Source organism: Tyto alba, unplaced genomic scaffold (assembly GCF_018691265.1).
Source record: "Tyto alba isolate M040663 unplaced genomic scaffold, T.alba_DEE_v4.0 Super-Scaffold_42, whole genome shotgun sequence".
NCBI lineage: Eukaryota > Metazoa > Chordata > Aves > Strigiformes > Tytonidae > Tyto > Tyto alba.
The window spans coordinates 12,664,528-12,685,830 of NW_024881318.1; the positions used below are offsets into that span (position 1 = coordinate 12,664,528).

General features: G+C 42.2%; 1 protein-coding gene across 2 annotated transcripts; it reads left to right on the plus strand.

The window, feature by feature from the left end:
* The first annotated feature begins 115 nt into the window (after window positions 1-115).
* TPGS2 (tubulin polyglutamylase complex subunit 2) lies at window positions 116-21,261 on the plus strand. Of its 2 annotated transcripts, XM_033011194.2 has the most exons (7): window positions 118-317; window positions 4,950-5,029; window positions 12,564-12,651; window positions 13,884-14,015; window positions 15,678-15,791; window positions 17,278-17,438; window positions 19,766-21,261. In XM_033011194.2, the coding sequence occupies exons 1-7, from the start codon at window positions 245-247 to the stop codon at window positions 19,988-19,990; spliced, it is 873 nt and encodes a 290-aa protein (XP_032867085.1). In that variant the 5' UTR covers window positions 118-244; the 3' UTR covers window positions 19,991-21,261. The 2 variants fall into 2 exon arrangements, with proteins under 2 accessions (XP_032867087.1, XP_032867085.1); XM_033011196.2 differs by lacking the exon at window positions 19,766-21,261 and having other exon boundaries at window positions 116-317; window positions 16,590-17,396.
* The last annotated feature ends 42 nt before the right edge of the window (window positions 21,262-21,303 follow it).

The window sequence follows — 21,303 nt, forward strand, 5'->3', positions numbered from 1 at the left end:
TGCCCGCCCCGCCGCTGCCGGCGTAGCGGGGCATGCTGGGAAGCGCAGTCCCTCCGGGCACAGTCCCACGTCCCGGCGAGAACTACGGCTCCCAGCGCGCCTCGCGGCGCAGCCGCCGCTACAGGGTGAGAGGAAGGACAAAAGGAGTTAGGTCCCGTCGTTGTTTTCCCCCCCACCCCACCCCTACATACACGCCCCCCCGTTGGCCTCGCCCTCGCTGTCGGTGAGGGGAGCCGGGCGGAGGATGGAGGAGAAGCCCTCCGCCAGCATCAAGCCCTACCTGGACAAACTCACCCTGGGGGTCACACGGATACTGGGTGAGTGGCGGTGCGCGACAGCCCCCACGGGCCTGGCCAGGTTCGGTTGTCATGGAAACCGCCGCCGGGCGGGAAGGGGCGGGGGGACTGCCTCAGCACTCAGGGCCGGGGGGGGGGGCCCGACCTCTGTCATGGCCCCGGGGACTCCGCGGCGGCGGCGGGGCTGGGCCCAGCCGTGGCCGCCCGCCTCAGCCCTGCGGCCGAGAGCCCCGGGCAGCCGCGGGGTGAGGGGTGCCGGCAGGGCTGGGAGCCGCGGCGCTGCGGGTCAGGCCCCAGCCGCGCGGTTCTCAGGATCCCGCCCCCGGAACCGCATAGCTGTGCTGCTTCTACACGCACACACACACAAAAAGCAAACAAACAAAAAAAAAAAAAAAAAAAAAAAAAAAAAAAACCCTGTTTCTAGCCTTAGAATCAATGGCCGAAATCCTGCATCTCTTGGCTAAAGAGAGCCCTACAGTTTCAAAAAAAAAAAAAAAAAAAAACAAAAAAAAACCCCACCCTGTTTCTAGCCTTAGAATCAATGGCCGAAATCCTGCATCTCTTGGCTAAAGAGAGCCCTACAGTTTCAAAAAAAAAAAAAAAAAAAAAAAAAGAACACAAAGAAAGAGAAGGTAGTGTCTTATCCAAAATCATGAATAAGTCACAGTCTCTCACAGTCTCTGTTGTAATGTACCATCAGCAGGTAGCATGCCCTGTGGAAGGTGGAAGGTTCTGGCAGAAGACTAATCTGTGAATGTCCTCAGGATCAGCTCCCCATGAATAGTCACCCTGCATTCTTATTCCCATACCACGGGACTTTTTCCATGGCATGCCCAGCTTGCCATCTCCAGTTTTTGCTCAGATCTTGAGCCTTCTTGCATCCCTGGAGTTCCATTTGAAGATCAGCAGGAGTGCAAGGCAGCAAACATCTGAAAGTAAGGCTTCTCAGTCAAAACTTTACTCACAGCAGTAGTAGAATCACAAGAACTGGTGAAAGCGCATGTGTAAAGGATTTTAGCATCAGACCTTTCATGTGTGAGCAGCTTGGGGCACCAAACACATATAGCAATACATCAAAGCCTAGCACATGGCAACATTACAAACTGCAGTTCCAGAACTTCTTCCCATTAATTTTAAAGCCAAAAGTGACTGCTTTAGTTACCTCACCCAGCCGTTGTATTGCAAGACAGTGAGATTCATCTGGTAACCTAAGTGTATTGCTAATTACACATGCCTTTAGATAGCTGCTCAGACAGACAAGACTAAAAGATCAGGGCAAAATTCTTACTGTGAGCATCAGTGAGGACAGGATTTCATCCTCAGTCTCTGTTCAGTGCTCTCTTACTAACTATTGGACTTTTGGGGGGATTTTTGTTTGTATTTTTCATTTTCCAGTTGTGAGGTCAGGGTAACATCATTCTACTCTGTGAGAGCATTAAAGAGGTAAAACTACTGATGATTAACCATCATGGCAAACACTTCTTTGAAGTAGTTCTTTTTAAAAAATTACTAGCCCTACCCACATTTTCACCACCCAGGCTCAGCTGTATAAGATCTGCATGATGTTAACTATTTCCAAAGGTAATGTTGTCATATAAACTGTTTTGAGTAGGTGTGTTATTTACACCAGCAAGACATGGCGATGCAGGTTTGGCTCTGAAAGTCCTGTAGCATCCCCTTCACATGGAAGGTGTTCCCTCATTTCTATTTGAGTTTTCTGTCTGTATCTCTGACAACTTGTATCGTGCAATATAGCAATGCACACCCCAGTCCATTGCGTTGAAGGCTTTACTTTAGTTCTTTTTTTTATCTCTCCACTTTTCATGGGAACTTTGCACATTTTTTCCCAGTGAAGTAGTCCAAAGCATGTAAATTGTGCCACCATATTAATTAGAATTGCTGAACTAATTGGGAAACATTACCAATCTGTTCGACATTTGTTTCTTTCAAATAACAAAGGGTATCTCATTCAGAAAGATGCCTTAATTGGTAGTTTGCAGAACTAGAAACTATCTTATTTTAAATCTTCTTTTGGGAAGTCTCATGAAGCCAATAGATACTCTTCTGCCTGCCATAACATAAAAGCAGTAATAGGCTTTTAACTTTGAGTTTGTGAAGCACTTTTTTCAGGCAACAGAAATGATCATGTAATGAGACTTAACATACTCCTTTTAAGCAAGACAATTTTGCACGTACTGTATAAGGGAGCCTGAGGACCAATTTTCCAGTACTTTTACGAAAAAATATTCATGGCATCATTTCAAAAATCCTCCTTTAAAAAAATTCTATATATGAGGTTGGAGGGGAGGGGCTTGTTTTGCTTTTTTAAACTTGTAGTCTCTGTGAAGTCCCTACAAGGTGAGAGATTTCTCACACGCATTATGGAGGTTATAATTCGGGGAAAAAAGACAAGCATCTTTCCCATTGCCAGTATGATTCATTTTGCTGAAGTTTTATGACTAATAGCAAATTCCAGAAAGGTTGATTGCTCACAGCTAAATCTGAATGGGAGGTGTTAGCTGTTCTGAACTGCCCAGAGCAGGACCATGATGCACTATTTACAGTGCTTATTGGATAAGAATGGAACTATTCAGATATTTTTAAAAGATGCTGAGAACTTACCCAACTTACAGACAGTATTAAGAGGACCATAAGGACTGATAATTCTGTGATTTCCTGCTTCAACTTTGTGTCACACCATTATATCAACTCTTTCTGATAAATACTGCAAATCATTTTTGGAAGCTATGTCCTAAGAATAGGACATAGTTACAGTGGTCTAGATTCAGAGTCATTAATAGGGAGGAGTCATCCAAACTTGTTAAGCTTTATCCTGTATCTTTTGTCTAACCAAGGTGGCTTCATTATTTCTTCCATCTGGGTGAAAAAGCAACCCATGGCAGACTTCTTTTCCTCATTAATGTTTAATAGAGCTTCTGTCCATACTTACATGCATCTGTTAAACGTGGTCTTCAGTTTACCCACAGGATATTTTTGTTATAACATTCAGGCTTTTGAGATGGAATTTCTCTTTCTTTTGATCTTGGATTTGGTTCAGACCTCTTTAGAAGTTGCAGTTCTCTTGTTCCTAGACATCTTCTTTGACTGATAAGATATTTAATCTTCTGTCATCCCAGCTGAGCTCTTGTGCATGATAAATTAAACATCCCTACTGTTTTCTTTGATCACAGAAATAACAATTACTCTGTTATTATAGTCTCTTAACTTGTCATAAGGCTTGCATAGCTTAGATGGAAAAGACCGGTTAGATCTTCGATTCCACGTGCTTCTTTAGAAGCACAATACAAATGGACAGCTTATATTTGAGCAAGAGACACATCCCCCTGCCTTGCACCCCCCTATTGGAAGTGAAATTGGCAAAATATCAGAGTCTTCTGTATGTTGGGGCCCCCCTTTGGCCAGACAGATTACCTAGGTGACCTACTATGATTTGATTAATTTTCTTTTTTCTGTCTTTAGGTTGGAGGTTGGTTTTCTGGTGCTACATTTTGTGTTTTAAAATATGTGACAATGTACCAATCAATACTCACAATTAAAATGAAGTTTAGACTTCCTGAAACTGAATGCTGTTCTTCCACCAACAGAACAGACAAGGACAATGCTACTGCTAGAACTAAAAGCCCAGTGCTGGAGATAAAAACCAAACCAAAGCTCTCTAGTGCCTGCCTTTCCTGTCTAGTACACTGTGTATGTTTTACCAGAAAGCAATTATAATATGTGTGACTGCTTTGGGAGACAATACTTTCACAGCAGAGCCGGTCTTGAAAGCCCTGCATAGTGATCACTTCTGTTCCACAGTTCTGTGTGCTGGGCTTTCAGTTCCCACAAGAAGTCAGTAGTCTTTCTGGACCTGATCCAAAGTTAATGAAGTCAGTGGGAACTATTTCAGTTGGCCGTAGATGAAGTAAAACATTATAAAATCATAACTGCAATGGAGACTGTTCTGCCATGGCACACCTGCAGGGATAGCACCAGGTAGATTATTATCTTGCATTTATATAGCATTCTTTCCCATAAATAATTCAGATGATTTTTATAAATTATGAGCTCAGTGCTTGTAACTAATTTGCACGTGTCCAGCTGCAATTTGAGAGAACTGATGTTTGTTCATGCGGATCCCTTTGGGAGGATCAGATTCTGTGTCTGTTCAAACCCACTGAATCGAGCACTGAAGTGGGCCCATCTTTGTGGAATACAGTTGTTAGCAATTCACAGCAACACTGTACACTATCTTGTGTCAAGCTGAGAATATCCGACCCAACTGAAACCACAGGGCATGCTTACAAAGAAATATTCATCTCTCTTTTAGAGTTTGACCAGGAACACACGGTTGTTTTTTCCATGAATCCTCTGCAAAAGATCACACCTTGAATACAGAATGTGCATGTGTGTGTATATATATCCATAAAAACCATCAAAGGATGGCATCATGCAGCACTAGGCATCCTCATGACAAGACATGCTGAGTACAGCTACAGACAGAAGAAAGTGACTGCTCAGTCACCAGCACAGTGCTTGCAGTCATTAACGCATTTTACCCAGCTGTCAGTCAGGTTAACTTGCAAAATTGTCTGGCTCATAGTGTTGGTGTTATCCGTGCCAGCTGCAAACATGCTTATCTTTTCCTTTTAGAGACTTCTCCAGGAGTTGCTGAGGTGACGTTTGTGGAAAAGGAGCCAGCTGAACGCCACACAATCATTTCATGGGAGCAAGTGAGTATTTTCCCGATAATACTGCAGTGAGGTCAGTCTGAATCTACAGCAGCCCATGGAGAATATGAAATGCAATACCCACCTTATGCTTGTTTGTGTGACAGCCTGCTACCAAGTTTGATGCACAGCGGAGCCTAAACAGATTTTTTGGGGTATTTTTATCGGGTACTACAACATCTTTTAGGCTATGACATGCATCTGATCTGCTAGAGAAACTTCATCAGTGTGCATATATTCAGAATGACAACTACAAGAAGAAATGACATAACTGTAGTAGGCAGCAACAGTGGTGACTCAGTGGAGAACAAACATTGTTCTGACACAGCTCTGAAACCATTTTCCCTCTCCCTTTCAAACAAAATGAAAAAACTCTTTATTATTCATGGCCATTAAAGGTAAAGGCCTCAAGCTGAAAAATACCGCTGAGCCACCCACTTTGTTCCAGTTATCTATTTCTCTTTTCAGTCTCAGCTATTCACTTCCATTTCTCATAGCCTCTCCTTCCACCTCCTCCTTGGATAACCAGCCCAATCTTTTGGCCAAGGCATGTCCCATTGACTGTTCTAGAAGACTATGAAGGAAACACACTACCTTCACTCCACATTAGCTCACTTTACTGCATCAGACTGCAGGACCAGAAGGCTCCTGAATACTGTTGTGTGACTTGGGTGGGCAGAGATGGCATTTTTGGTCCTCTTTTTGAATATACATGTGTTTATCAATCCCATGACCATGGGCAAATTGCTATCTAGGTATCTAGGGACAGCAGAAGCTGATTGGCCTTTGGAAAGAGGCATGGCAGAGGATGGAGCTGAATGAATCATCCTCCCTCTGCCCTGACCCTGGCTATGCCCAAACACTCATCCTTCCAGAGACTGCACTTGTTACCGCTACCTAAAATAACTTCCCCTTCATGATGCCTTGCCATTACAGTTTTTTGTAAACAGTAGGGAAAAATCTTGCCCTAATTTTGGTAACGCCCTATCCCAATTAGTGATATTTATCAGAAATTCATAAATCCAAGTCAGAATGTGCGTGATGTAAACCTGTGTTATTTACTGAAACTTGTACAGTAGCCAGCAACTATGGTCAGGCAGAAATGTCTGGTTTTTCAGGTTTGTGTGAACTGATTCCTGATTTCCTGTAGCTGTTGTTCAGGTGTCGGATTAGCTGGGATGGAAAGTCTGGGGCACCCTGACTGTGAGCCAGCTCAGGTCTGGGAGCAGCAGTGACATTCGTTCATTCTTCTGTTGAGTGGGGAGGACTGCTTCTCCTGAACACGGTGTTGCTCTCATTTTCAGGTGCTGCTACTCCTCCAAACTAAATTGTGTTTGTTTCAGAACTGAGATGTTCTTGTAAAGCCAGACCTTGGAATACTGTAGCCAAAGCACTTCACTGCAAATATGTCAAAGCAAAACTTTAGCTTGCCGCCACCCCAGTGATGAACTAAATTAATTGTGGAAATAAAGAGTAAAAAATAAGTAGATGCAGTTGAGCTGGACTGCTAATGGTGAAGAACTTTGATCTCTGTTTCTTTGATTTTGGTTCTAGTTGCATTGTCAAAACGTGAAATTTCTCGTGATGATTTATAAGAGAACTATTTTAACTTTCCTTTTTTCTCTTGAGCTTTGAGGATAGTCTGATACCTAACACAGTCCACGCAACAGCAGTATGTCCTGCAGTAATGATTAAGTGCAAAGCACTCAGCACCCCACAAGGCACTTCCAGGATGAACTTGTACCTCTTTTCCTCAAACTCACACCACTTGAATTGAAATGCAAGTTAATGTGTACCTAATACTCACTTTTATGTTTGTTTTAGGGTTTTTTCACAACCACTAGGTGGCAGTACTTATGCACGTAATCATGTCTCTGTCGTTTTAACAAGATCTTGTCACAGTCTGTTTGGTTATGAAAGTACTTGCAGGGCGTTTTCTGTGGTGTAGGGAAAACTGGTCAAACTATTCCCAAAATTACATTATTTTCCCCCCAAAAAGCGCTCTCCTTTCGTTGAGACTCACCACATAAAAGCTCTATTCTTAAGACTTTTGGTTTTACATTTTTTTCTAGAAGCAATTCCAGTCCTATTTCAGTTCTGCAATGGAAAGGTATTTCTGCTGAGAGAAAATCTATGGTATTCAGAAACTCTTAAAATCAACCTTTTTAAATTATGAATTACTAAAATTATATTCTAATAATGCTGTCAATATGCTTTTTTTTTTTTTTTTTCTCCAATGGCTGTGTTTTTTAATTGGGCTGTGCCCAGTTTGTGCTCGTATTTAACTGGATACAACAATGGAAATTTTAAAATCTTAGATCAGCTTGTTGAATGTCCATTAGCTGCCATGAGGCTTTGCAGGGAAAGGTGAGCTTCATGATAGGAAACAGTGGAGTAAGACAGTAAGAGAGCAGAAGAGATTTTTTCCAAGGCTTTCTCTAGAGGCAGAAAAGAGCTGTTAAATCTTACATTCAGAAAATCAAATCTGAAGTCAATCCTGAATATTTTATTGGAAATCAGTACACTCACAAAAATATTGAAGAATGTGATTGTCAAGTGTTTACATGGGTTGCATTGCTTCCCCAAAACTGTCAAGCAGTTCAAAATATTTTAATAAAAATAGATAATTTTTTCACCTTTCCTGATATTTAGACCTACGAAGATGTTATCTTTTTCCCAAGAAAGTAAGACAAGCAATAGAAGGGGGGGTAGAGACAGAGTTACCAAGTCACTAGAACACCATTGTTAATAACTGTATATCATCCTGTGAACCTGTTTGCACTTGTAAAATTGGGCTGGCAACTGCCCTGCTCCCCTCCACATGCAGTTTTTAAAAGCAGGTGTTATACTAAAGTGTGTAGGTGTATAGTGATAGGAGACACTCAGGTGTCTGCAGTGACAATGTCTTAACCACATTTTCTTTTTGCCTTAACCAGAAGAGAAATAAGTCACTCACATCATTGTTTCGGTTTTCAAAAAAGAGAAATTTCTGTTCTGTTAGGGGGAGCTGGAGGTCCCAGAGCTCAGCACCTCAGCAGGCCAAGCAAAATGAAGGAGGTCACTTTGCCTGTTCCTCTAATTGGCTTGTTAACAGTGTCTGAACTGCCCCTGGCTGGCTCTAAGCAATCCCTGCCCAGTACATTACTGGAGCTTTGGTATTCTACAGCTCTGCATGGGAAATCTGTTGTTTCTCTTCGTGCACGTTGTCTACAAAGATTTATTTTTCTATGATAAAACCATAAAAAAGCCCTCAAGCAATCTGGTGCTTTCCGGTTATGGACTGTCTTAGGCTACCAGACAATTTAGAAACTCCGCATGTAAATCTCAGTGGGAACTATGATGGTGTCTCCTGGCTATTCTATAAATCTTCCTCAATGTTCCTACCATATCTCTTTTTGACCCAAAAGTACGCGTGCAGGCGTGCTCATCCACAAGGGTCCTTCTTGGCATCCTCCTTGTAATGTCCTCCCCTCGGCGTTAGGCAAGCCTGCCATCTCCGATGCCGAGGAGCACAGGATCTGCCCATCTTGAGCCTGCCTTGTGGCCCTGACCATGGGGGAGGTGGGGAAGTGGATCCAGCAGAACCAGTGCATGAGAAAAGATACATTTTTTTCAAGCTGCATAACACAGGAGAGGCTGGAGGACTTTGGGGAGGTAGATGGTGTTTCTGACACAGTGTTCCTTTCCTGTGGGGCCTTGTAATATTCTGACTGAAAAACTGGATACACAGCACCATCCTCAAGAGAGTTACCGAATCCTGCTCTCTGCAGTGGGAGCTCAGGTTTACCCCAGCCCTGTACCTTTCAGGGCAGGAAATCCAAGCAAGGTGATCTCCTGGTAGCCCTCCCTAGAACAGATTTATAAAAGGTGCAAGAGTAATGTCTGTTACATAAATTAACATCTGCATTCATTGGCAGCCAGTGCAGACCAGTCATGAAACAGCATGACATTAGGGGGAGAGAAGGGTGGCTGCTGATGTGCTCTGATACTTGGAAGCCCTGAGAATTGACATAAATCCCTACCTTCTCTCCCCAGAAACTGGATAGAACTCATACAGTTTTTTAGAGAAGTCTCTCTAGAGCTGTATGTTTTGATTGCTGTCCATTTCTTTAGGCAATTTGCTTGGGAGGCATTGTTTCAGCGGTGCTTTAAGTGAATTGCCATATGTCAGTGTTTTAGCCCTGGATCCAGCGCTGATCAGATCTTGGCAGCAAAACTACTCTGGTTCTATCCTCAGTGGACCGTGCTTTCTTGGGAGACTATTTGGGGATATTATGGACAATAAACAAAAGAAATAGACCTCACACACCATACTGGGCACTTGGGATATTTTGTTTTATGAGCTGATGAGTGTAACCAGATGACTAGAGTGAAAACAGCTGCTTGCCAGGGCTGTGGTTGAGCTACTTCTGGCATGTTATTAGGAATATTGTATTTTATGGGGCTGGAGATCACAACCCTGGAAACTACCAGTTGAGCAGGAGGAGTACAGAGCTTGAGAAGCCATTTTTAATATATAGTAGTGGCTTGTTTCTCTAACTCTGCTGTCAGAAAACCACTGTTGTGATGTCACAGGGTCATGTGGCTGAGTATAATATGACAGGTCAATCAATCCTTTCCATCAGATGGGAGAGATGGGTATTAGTGAAGCCTTCTATGTAGAAGTCTTTTCCTATAGACCCCAGATTTGCTCTGATACAGCATTTTCCACCCACATATTTTGCACCACCATTTGGAAAGTCATGCAAAGGAACATGATTAGGAGAATCCTGAAATAAAGTGGGAAGGGCAGCAGTTTGGAGAAACATGCTCATGTTTACCTTTCCATTCAGAAAAGGAGGATTCAGAGCAGAAGGCCTATCCAGATGTGGGTATTTTCTTTGTCTTAATCAGCTATGTTTGTTAAATTGGGGTGTGCCCAGTTTGTAGTAGTATTTAACTGGATACTAAGGTGGAAGTTTTAAAATCTTAGATTTTGCCATCCCAATGGATTTAGTTCTCCTGCTTAGGTTAGAACACCTACTGAAATCAAGATAGCTGTTTACATATATATTTTTACTGCTGGGGTAGATTAGTTAAAATTGGAGGGGTTGAAATGGACTGAAAGTGCTGTGTAAACATTTGTACTCTTCTGACGCTTTGTAGCAGGTCTTTCTTCATAGTTTTAACCCTAGTCACTGCGCTTACAGCTACAGCTTGCAATTGGAAGTGGTGAAAGCACAGCGTGAAATTATAAATATTTAGGACTGAGAAGAACCCACAGAAGAAGGTGTGTTTGTTAAAGGCATTTGAAGAACTTCAGATATGTCCATGTGGTTTAGTAATCTCCTGAAATTTCCCACCAGGGCCTCAGCCGTCAGCAGACTCTTATCATAGGGCAATAAATTCTTAGTTTCTACAGTATCAGATTCTTTGCTTTAATACCTGTTGCCTCTGAAGATTCTCCCTACCTGGGTTAGGAAAGCACTGTACTAGTGACCAGGCTGCTAATGGGACAAGTAAAGTCACTTGCCCTATTTCAAGCTGCAAAGCCATTGATATCTGGGACTTGTCAGTAGCCGTCTGTCAGCATATATGGATATGCTTAGAAAATACATAAGAGTGAGGGTTGTTGGTGAGTTAGAGGGTCCTGCAGAGCATATGCACCCATAGTTTAGGGGACAGGGACTTTAACAACTTAAAGAAAAGTGTCTGTGAGTAAGACTTTAACAGGCAGAAGTGCTGCCCTGATGCTAGGGGAGGGAGGGAATGTGGGAAGGAGGAGGCCAGTGCCTTCCCTTGCTCATGACAGTCACTGATGACCAGAGGCTGGCATTGCAGCAGGATGCACAGCTGGCAGGTAGCTCCTGCTGGATAGATGCATTGAGGCAACATCAGGGCAGATAACTGGATATGCACAAGTAGTAGAAGAATCTGATCAGCTTCTGTTGAGATGTTACAGATTCGTGCCAAAAGCGAAGCAAAGCTACCTGAACTGTGTATGCATGTTTCTTTTCCTTAGCTACTGGTTACCAGAATATTCTTCCTTTATTTAGTAAGAGTTTGAGTGTTACATTTTCTAGTACCTGTAGGTAAGTAGTCCTAGCTGAGTCACAATATTGGGAAGCTATTAACATCTGACTCCTCTGCTTTTTCCAAAGCAGTTCTATAACTTCTCCAAACTCCCCCAGGCCTCTGAGGCCAGGTTGTGAATACATACCTGAATAACATCTTGGTCTGTGACAGGACAAGCCTATATGAGAGACAGCACTACTGACCTATAAATATTCTTAAAGTTTGCAATTATATCTTTTCTTGCTTTGAGCATCAAACTCACTGCACAAAGAGCAGGCCATGTCCAACAGCAGATTTTTAAAATTGGCTGAATGCAAGGAATACACCTTTTTTAGACAAGGCTGAAAATCCTGTCACAAAAGTTAACAGGCATACTACACTGCAAATCTCACATTATTTATCCATTTTTCCTTGTGAGATGTAGCTCCCAGAGTCCTGTGATTATAAACAGATCTCAGATCAACATTTTAAAGAAGAAGTTGTCTATCCCCCTGGTTTAATGACAAAGCTTGACCCTCAAGGAGCTTATTTGTGTCTTTGTTCCTGAGCATATTTAAAAGCACATGGGACTGAGAAGTGAGGATGACCACAAGTTGCAACTTGGAGGTTCAGACTGCAGTTAAGAAAACTTTTTCACAAGGAGGGTGGTGCAGCCCTTGGACAAGTCAACATTGAGACTGTGGAAGCTGCATCATCGAAGACAATCCTGAATTTTCGGGTCTGATTCTTTTGGAGTCTTGAGTTTAACGATACTTTAAATGCGAACTCACTACAGTCTTTCTCAATCTGTTTTTTGTCTAGAACAATTGCAAACAAAACAACAGATAACATTTAGTCATGCATGTTGCTTGTCATCTTAAAGCTGACAGACTTCTGTACTGTTTCATTTAGTGTTCTTGACACATCAACAAGAGCTGGTAGGTCACTGGTCTGCAGCCAGTCCTATCACCAGGAGCAGTGCCTGCAGTTGCCTATAGCTCTTTGGGCTTCTTGTTTTGAGGACTAAGTCTTTATCCTTCCTCATATTTCTTGCCTACCTGGAGAGTTCAAGTTAAGAAAGGCTCTTTCTGCAACCAATATAGGTATAGGAAAAGGGTCCTTGTTCTTACAAACACTCTCACCAGCTCACTGGAGTTGCCTCTTTCACTGTTGGCTCAGAAGGAAGCAGGCTTAGGAGCCCTAGCCAAGCACTGAAGTTTGATGGGATGAAGCCAGACCATCAGGTTTGTGAGACTGACTCTGTATTTGCACACATACTGTTTGTGAAATTTTCCCAAGTCTTCTTTGTTAATACAGTAGCACAGACCCAAGAAATACACAGTTTTCTCTCAAGGCTTTGGGACGAGATCTTTGAACTGATTTGAGTCATCTTCTAGTTGAGCAAAACGTTTGGTGGCAAATATTTCTGTACTGATACTCAGTTGTTCTTCGGGTTTGAGGCACGTTCTGCATTTTCCAATAGCACTTTGATTGTGATTTGCAGAAAAACTCCTGCGTATTGCCAGAGGATTTAAAGAACTTCTATCTGATGACAGATGGCTTCCAGATGACCTGGAGTGTGAAGACTGATGGTGAGCCCATGTATTCCTCTGCACCAATACCCTCATTTCATTGCAGCCAGTCTTTCCTTTGCAGAATCTCTTTAATTTCAAACTTAATTTCTGCACAGTCAATGCACATCTGTCAGCGTCCTGCATTAGTCTGAGCAAAAGCACATGCACCAAGTCATTTTGAATGAAAAATTAGCACCATTCTTTAACTCACAAAGAAATGAAGTTGTTTGTTTCTGCTTGCCAGCTTGATCAGTGACTACAGAAAACTGACTTCTGGATTAATAAGTGAATGCAGTTCTGCATGGGATTGCAGACTATTTTAGAGATGTCCTGGTGAGGAAAAATTATGACTGCACATCAGAGGTCCCTTCCTGATGCAAGCCTATTGCTTGCATATGCTGGACTCCCACAGGAGAGACGTGTACGCTGAACACTGGCTGGAAACCAAACAAGTCTTCATGATATAAATACCATTCTGTAATATACTGACCATCTGTTGACTCTCAGATTTAAATATGTAGTTTAAATCCCATACCTAGACTCCCTTTGTAGTTCCTGGAGAGAGATGCAGCTCTAGCACATTATCCTATTATAAAGCAGTAGGGTCACCCTCTGATAATGCCTCTTACTCATTAGAAAGTATATTTAAGTGCCAGAGCCTGATGCTACTTTCCACCAGTTAAAAGTCCACTCACTGAAGTTATTTCTGGAGTCAGTGGTGAAAGCAAGAATAGGACCGTGCTTTATTGTCCATCCTTGTTTGGCAAGAATCAGGTGGTTCATTCACTCTGCACAGAAGCCCTGCCACTGTTATCCTGGCTCTCATTGCCTTCAAGTGAGGTTGTCAAATTGGGCTGTGGATACTGTTTGCTTCTGGAAAATACAGGGTTTTCCTCAGGAAGTAGAATTTCATTTCAGTAAAGTGGCTGTAGCTAGCCAGGATTTTTAATAGCCGGTTTCACAGGACCAGGCTAACAGCTGAAGCACAGGCTTAGCCAGCAGTGTAATTCTCATAACCTGCACAGCTCTGAGATGGTGTCACATTACCTGTAAGTGTGATTCTGCGTTTGAAAAAGCCTAATTTTTGCTCCTGTGGAGCCTTACTTGGTTAAGTGTCCGGGTCTGCTGGGTATACCCATCTCTTCTCCCGTTCTGTGTTTTAGAAGAGGTTGAGTTGACGTGTGGAGGAAAATAAATACCTCCTATGCTTTCCTGACACTGGATGTGGTAAATGATCATTCTTATTGCAGATACCCCAATGCCCCTCGGCTCCATGGTGATTAATAGCATCTCAAAGCTATGTCGGCTTGGAGGTTCCTCTAGGTACACTCTGCCTAATGCACCAACTCTTGCTGACCTGGAAGATGACACAGACGAAGAAGGTAAGGTCCTGTAAACAGTCTAGAAAATGTGCTCTGTCTCATCCCTTTTGCTCTTTTAGCGTAATGCTGGGATACAGCACATGGATATAGCAACAGAAAAGGTCACTCCAAGTACATGGGATTTTCTTTGTCTGCTGGGCTGGATCTACTGTATGTCCTATTAGTCCCCTACAGCCTTGACAGGTAAGATCTGTATGCTTTGAATCTCATGGGGATTGCTAATGCTGCCAGTTGCTAGTATTACTTACATCGTCTTTTAACATCCTGGCAGCCCTCCTGTTCTGCCTTTTCCCTATTTAAACTTTTAACTGAGGCTTCCTCCAGTGATACAGCTTCTAAAGTCTTCGTGTGTTTATGATGTTACACGAACAATCAGTTTTTGTCTTAGTAGTGAAAAGACTGCTGGATATGCCCTTTGGAATTGGAAAAGTAACTCTGGTAAATACGTGTAAGTGTGAGGTGGCACCAGAAAATATGTGTTTCCAGACTGCCTAAAAATGCTGAGCATCCTGCAGTTTGGAAAGAAAAAGAAATAAAAAAGCCCACTTCTTTTCTCAGAGCTCCTACAGTCTAAGAAGGCTGGAAGAATTAAGAAGATAAGAACAGAGCCAGGTGTCATGCTGACTCCTTACAAAATTGCTATTTGATTTCAGTCTTAACTCTGAATCTCTATAGCTCTTGTAGCTTCTAAATGTGGCTGAAAGTTTCTTTTTGCACATTCCAGCTTGGCTACAGTCCTGATCTTCTAGGTGTTGCAATGAAATGGGCCAAATTCTGCTTCCATTTAGCCACTCAAACCTCTACTGATACATTTATAAGGTACACTGAGAAAAGTGACATCCCTGCAAGAGTTCTCATTATGACTTTCATGGAAAATTATTCTGAAGACTACAGCTCTTGTGTCCCCCTTCTTCCTCAGCAGCATTAGAATTCAAAATTATATTCTGTAGGAACTTGCAGCAACATGATCCCAAAATGGCCCTGCAGAAAGGCTCTGTGATGGTTGTGGGTCACAAGTTGATTATGGTTCAGACCATGTGGCTGTTGAGAAGGATGGTGTTGTCACACTGGAACTTATGAAGAAATGTATATCTCCCCAGTTCATCAAAGTCTTCCGTCAAGAGAAAAAGAATAAACTGTTGTCCCCGTCCTCCTTAGGAAAAAGGAGAGTAGAACAAAAAAGGGATGGTGGATAGAACAGAAGTAATGGGCTTCAACTGCAGCAAGGAAGATTCAGGATCCACATGAGGAAAACTTATAAGCAATAACGATGGATCTGGTTTGCCTGCCTGGAGATTGTGGCATCTGCAACACTGGAGAACTTTAAGAAAAGATTAGACAAACACCTCTGAGGAGTAGCATCTGTAAAGCTGATCTTGCTTTATGCTAGGGAAGGACTACAGGGCAGCTTGATATCTTTTTTCAGCCATCTGATTTTGACTCAGTGGTTTGTCTTCATAGTAGAGATTAAAGTTTTTTCCACTTTTTTTTTTTTTTAAACATAGAGAACTTCATCTTTTCCAATAAGTATAAATATAAAGGTTTTATTTAGTTCTTCCTCAGCTGATTTATGTAATAAGTATTAAACAGATTGACTCTTTGCATTTGAGTCACAGTCAGTTTTCCAAACATGTTTCATGAAGATTTTTTTTCTGTTTTTAGGTAATGGAGACAAACCAGAAAAGCCACACTTTGATTCTCGTAGTCTTATCTTTGAATTAGACCCATGCAGTGGGAATGGCAAAGTTTGTCTTGTTTATAAGCACACTAAACCAGGTAAGACAGAAAAGAGCAAAGTTAGCTATCTCTTCTTCTGGATTGTATCTACAGGCCATATGTGTAGAATCATCTTACATTTCTGATCTTTCCTGCTGTTTGTAGATGAACATTTACTGGGATGTCCTGTCTCTACTGAAGTCAGGGGCTAAACCTTACAGAGACTTAACTAGAGCTAACATTTTCCCTCCTTTTAATGTTGGAGTCTGAGTTATAACTTATGATTTCTGCATGCATAGAAACAGGAAAGCATTCACATATGACCTACAGACAATCATGTTGAAATAGTACAGAGAGCCAGAGCTCAGCCGCTAACATGTCTCTGGTTACTTGCACATCTCGGAACAATTCCATTACATTTTGATAACAAAGGCTATAGCTCTTCTAAGAAGCAAAGGGCAGATGGTAAAAAGGTTCTTAGCTGATTAAGACAGACTTAGACTGGTTCTTCCACCTTGTACATGGATGCAGAGCCTCCAGTTGCTACCTAGTTCAAAATTTGGCAGGAAGGGTTGAACAGGAGAGTGAAAGATGTGAGCTGAGCTGTTTCTTAATGATACACAGAAAACTGTTATCAGCCTGTGATTAGTGAAACACCCAAGTCACTTGTAGTTATCATCTGGCACAGTGCACAGGTCACTAAGTGTATGTGTATATGTGTATGTTCACTGTGAGGAGGTGTGCAATTGTGATATACCTGTTCTTAAGAAAACTCTTTTGTTGTTCTCGTTTGTCTTTCATTGGGTGTGACTACAACTCCTAAGGCAGAAACTTCTTACTTGTCCTCTTGCCTTCCAGATTAATGATTTCAGCACAGGCAGTGGATAAACTGGTCAACGGGAGGGAACATTGTGGAGTACCTTGTGTTAAGTTAACAATGTTCAGCATCTCAATTTCCCAAGTAAAATCACTTCTTTTTATACTACAAAGGATGTCGCCATCAGAGAAATATTTGATTACTGGGAAAAGATTTTGCAAAATGTGTTTTTGTTGGCAGCGCACACTCCCATGACTTCCAGACTCTGGACTCTATTCAGTAATCCAGATGACTGACATTTGAGTTAGTTGCTTTTTACTTTGGGGGGCAGATAAATGTTTGCCATAATTGTACTTTGAACATACACTACAAAGTTGCTGATGTCCAAGCATGTTCCATGTAGCGCATCAGTCCCAGGTTGGGAAGGAATAGCATTGCATCCATTTAAAATGGAAAAAGTGAGTATAGTGGCTGTTGCACAAGTTTTTTTAGTAAGGCTGGGAGCAGAACCAAGTCCTTTTCAGTCCCCATGCTCTAATGATTAAACCACATTGCCTCTGGATAATCATCTATGTCAGTCAGGGATGCTGCATTTTAGAAGCTGCAGCCTTTCTGATAAGTATGTTGTGTCTCCCACCTGACAATGGCCAAAGGTTGATCTTACCACAGCAAAGCAACAGTGTAGTTTGTTTCTGGTTTTGTTTTTTTTTTTGTTTTTTTTTTTCCTAGTTGTCTCCTCAGACACAGAGATATGGTTCCTGGACAGAGCTCTGTATTGGCATTTCCTCACCAAAACCTTCACAGCCTACTACCGCCTGCTCATTACTCACCTGGGTCTCCCACAGTGGCAGTACGCCTTCACCAGCTATGGGGTCAGCCCCCAGGCCAAGGTAGGACAGCAAGATCCAACTCATCAGTATTTGGCATAAGTATAGACTGGAAAAACATCTTCCCACCTTTTGGCAAGCAGTCTGTAGGCTCAAGTGGGCCTCCCTAGTGAGCTATGGAAGGGGCCGTGAGACTTTAGCATGTTAACAGTCATTTGTTTATGTTAGTGAATTCACTAACATTGTGTTGACCTTGTTTTTCTCAGCCAAGTTAGGCTCTTCCTTGAACTCTATTAGTAGGTGGTGAAACCTCAATTATTTCTTTGCTTTCTTGACTCTGAAGCAATCCTCCACTTCCATGACTGCTGGCAAGTGAGGAGATGTAAAGCCATTCATCCCACCAGCTACGTAAGATTTGTCTAGATCAGTTTTCTGGGCTTCGCACTGAACAAGAGTCTCCTGCTCTCTGGGTGGAAAGTCCAGGTACACATTAGACAGAAGCCCAGAGGAAGACTACAAGCTTGAGCCTTGCCAAGAATATTAATTTCTTTGCATCATCCTCAGTCATGCAGGGTTGCCTTGATAAAAATGATGCCCTAGAATGGGCAATTTAAATGCCAGCAGTCCTAGAATTAGTTATAGGAGAGCCCCAGGTACAGTCTTGTGACCATTCCAACCCCTTATTATTAAAATTGCTATTCTACTCTGTCAGAACCCTGCTATTAGAGGCTCCCACCATTCCTCTGTGTTTGACTGGGCCTTCAGCCCTAACCCTACTTCCAGCTTATGCACAGTCAGGGAATGGATCTGACAATACTACCAAACACAGCACTTGGGGTTGTTCAGCCTGGAGAATTCTCTGGGGAGACCTTATAGTGGCCTTCCAGTACCTAAAGTGGGGCTACAGGAGAGGTGGAGAGGGATTTTTTACAAGGGCATATAGGGGGTACAAGGACATGCGGTAATGGCTTTAAACTGAAATAGAATAGATTTGTATTAGATATAAGGAAGAAATTCTTCCCTGTGCGGGGGGTGAGGCGCTGGCACAGGTTGCCCAGAGCAGCTGTGGCTGCCCCCTCCCTGGAAGGGTTCAAGGCCAGATTGGACAAAGCTTTAAACAACCTGGTCTAATGGAAGGTGTCCCAGTCCATGGCAGAGGGGCTGTAACTAGGTGATCTTTAAGTTCCCTTCCAACCCAAACTGGTCTGTGATTCTGTGATAAGCCTGTACAATACCAATGCATGTTGGCAAAGTGTGACAGGTCTGTGTATCAGCATGGCATTCACTGGTCCTGCCTCAGCCCTGCGCGTACATCAAAACTACTCACTATAATCACTGCCAATTTCTCATCTATAGATGTCCGTAGAATTAGGTTCTTTGTATATCTGGTGTCCTCCCTGTTATACCGTACTCTGTCAGTCAAGGCTGTGTACATGGTACTGTACCATATGCCCGTGCTCTGCCTTTCTGTAACTTTCCTACTAGAATATTTTATTATGTTCATTATATTCACAAGCCTTAGTGAAATCATTCATGTATTCCCTAATCATTTGCAGCCTCTGTTAGTTAAAATCCTCCTAGTATGTTAACCATTATCATTTTTAAAGGTGGTATATTAAAGCTGTTTTCCATTAAGCAGTACATGAATAGATTACCATCTATATTTTGATATTGGTTTTTTGTATATCATGTTCAACAGTTTACTGATGGTTTTAGTGGGATTTGTAATACCATAACCACTACAGTTTTATTTCCTGACTTTGTCAATGGAAAACTGATAGGAAAAACACTAAGAGATGAAAACTGCTGGGCATAGCATTGTAGTGACATCTGGGAACCTAAAAAAAAATTGTTGTGGTCACTTCTAGATGTAAAGTCAGGCCAAAGAGAAACAAACACAAAATCCTTTGTGTAAAAAGTTAAAAAACGTGCATTATTGTATGTGTGAAGAGAGGGAGGGAGGCTGTATTTTGAGAACTTCAACTAGGTTGCTTCCAATTTATAAGCACTTTTAAATTCCAAGGTTTTTTAATCTTTTCTGCTTCTCTGAATCTAAATAGATGTGGTTTAGTTTCATCCCCTCCCTTTGCCTTTCCTCCTGTGGTTTAAATCAGAAGTTGCTCCTGATAGGAGTTACACTGCAGGAAAGATAGTGTTAGGTTTGTGTCTGGTTCTCCTCTTCCCTGTCTGGAATGTGGGGCAGTTCCAGGGCTGTAGCATAGCTGTGCCTTGTGTATCCTTATCACAAGGCACTCTGCACAGTCCTGTAAACTGCAAACTGATAAGTGGTGTATGATTAAAATCAGGTCTTGGGTGAGGGGCAACAGGGTGGAAATGTCTAATTGCAGTTTGATTTTAACCTCTTCCTTCCCCCTCATCCTGCCTTTCAGCAATGGTTTAACATGTATAAACCCATAACTATCAACACGGCTCTCCTCTCTGAAGAAGCTGATTCCTTTGTGAACAAGCTGGACCCCAATAAGGTATTTAAAAGCAAGAACAAAACTCCAGTGATCAAAAAGAAACAACCCTCCCAGCCAACAGGATCCCAAAAGAGTCATACAAGCATGACCTCCTCCAAGACATCTTCACTAGCTGGGAATTCAAGGAAGTGAGAACCCCAGATCTGACCCTGGACAGCACTTGCAATAAGCTTTGATGTTCTCTGATGTAGAGTCTCAGTGGTTCAGACCAAATTCCTTGTGCATGAATAGATGTGCCCATGGAAGACACATTGCAGCATTTGCATGAAATATAACCACAATGTACTTTGACATGGGGGGGATGTAGTTCCTGGACACTGAGAAAAAAAAACTTGAGACATTGATTTTATTCCCTTCTGCTACCTGAAGCATGTACTTTTCAGAGGACATGAAGAATCCCTTGATGTCACTGCTCTGTAGGGAAGCTTTTGTTCCTGTGCAGCTACAGCACTGAAATGAAAGCAAATGTAAGTCACCATTATTTTAATAGACCCATGCTGAAATACAGCATATGAAGATATTTCTGCCATCTCCTTTGAAAGAAACCTGTCCTGACCTTGCATGCTAAGGGAGCTGCCTGGAACAAAGAAATATCTTCTGCTTAGTCAGAATCAAATTCCACACCTCCCTGTGCTCCTTCCAACATCCGCTCTGCAACTCATGATGTAAAGGGACCAGGAGCTTCCATGTCTGTGCACTGACCTAGTCGCTTGCTCTACAGCCCAGACCACTTTTAGGCCTTTGTGCCATATCTTTTTGGATAGTGATGTCTCTGTGATGTCTTTCTCAGTAAGCCTGAAGGCAGGCAGAAGCTGCAAGATTCTCCAGTGCCACTGCTTTCTCCTCTTGTGGGAGCTGCTGAGCCAGGGCAGGTCAGTGTTGTTAAGAGTAAGAGTCCCTTAAGCAAGGAGGACCCTTGGTTTGTCATGCAGTCATTTGCAAAGTTTGACCATTCAAACAGCCTTTGTCACTTTTCAATTGGGCAGGATCTGACCAGGGGCCGATGAGATCCTACAGCCTTAGAAGCCCCTGATGCTGTTTTCTATACTGTAAGTTTTCAGGTTAGAACTGCACTTTAACCCATTTACTGCTGGTTTTCAGTTACATCTGATTGTTTCCATTACTTTTCTATAACATTCTGTCTTCTAGGTGTGCTGGAAACACATGGTAGCACCCATACATTTTGTGCCTAAACTGGAAAATCAAAGTCACAATCTTCAAATAAACATTGATTATTTAAACAGCATCATCTTTTATTTATGAAACATAATTACATAAGACAAGCCTACCTCACAGGGATGTTGTGAGGCTTTCATGAGTGTTTGTATGGCATTGAGAAAGATGAAGCCACCCTGTAAGTGCTTAATAGTATTTTAATAAAGATTGTAATATTTTCTTCCAGAGCAATTGGATATTTGAAGGTGATTTTGGGAACAGATACATAA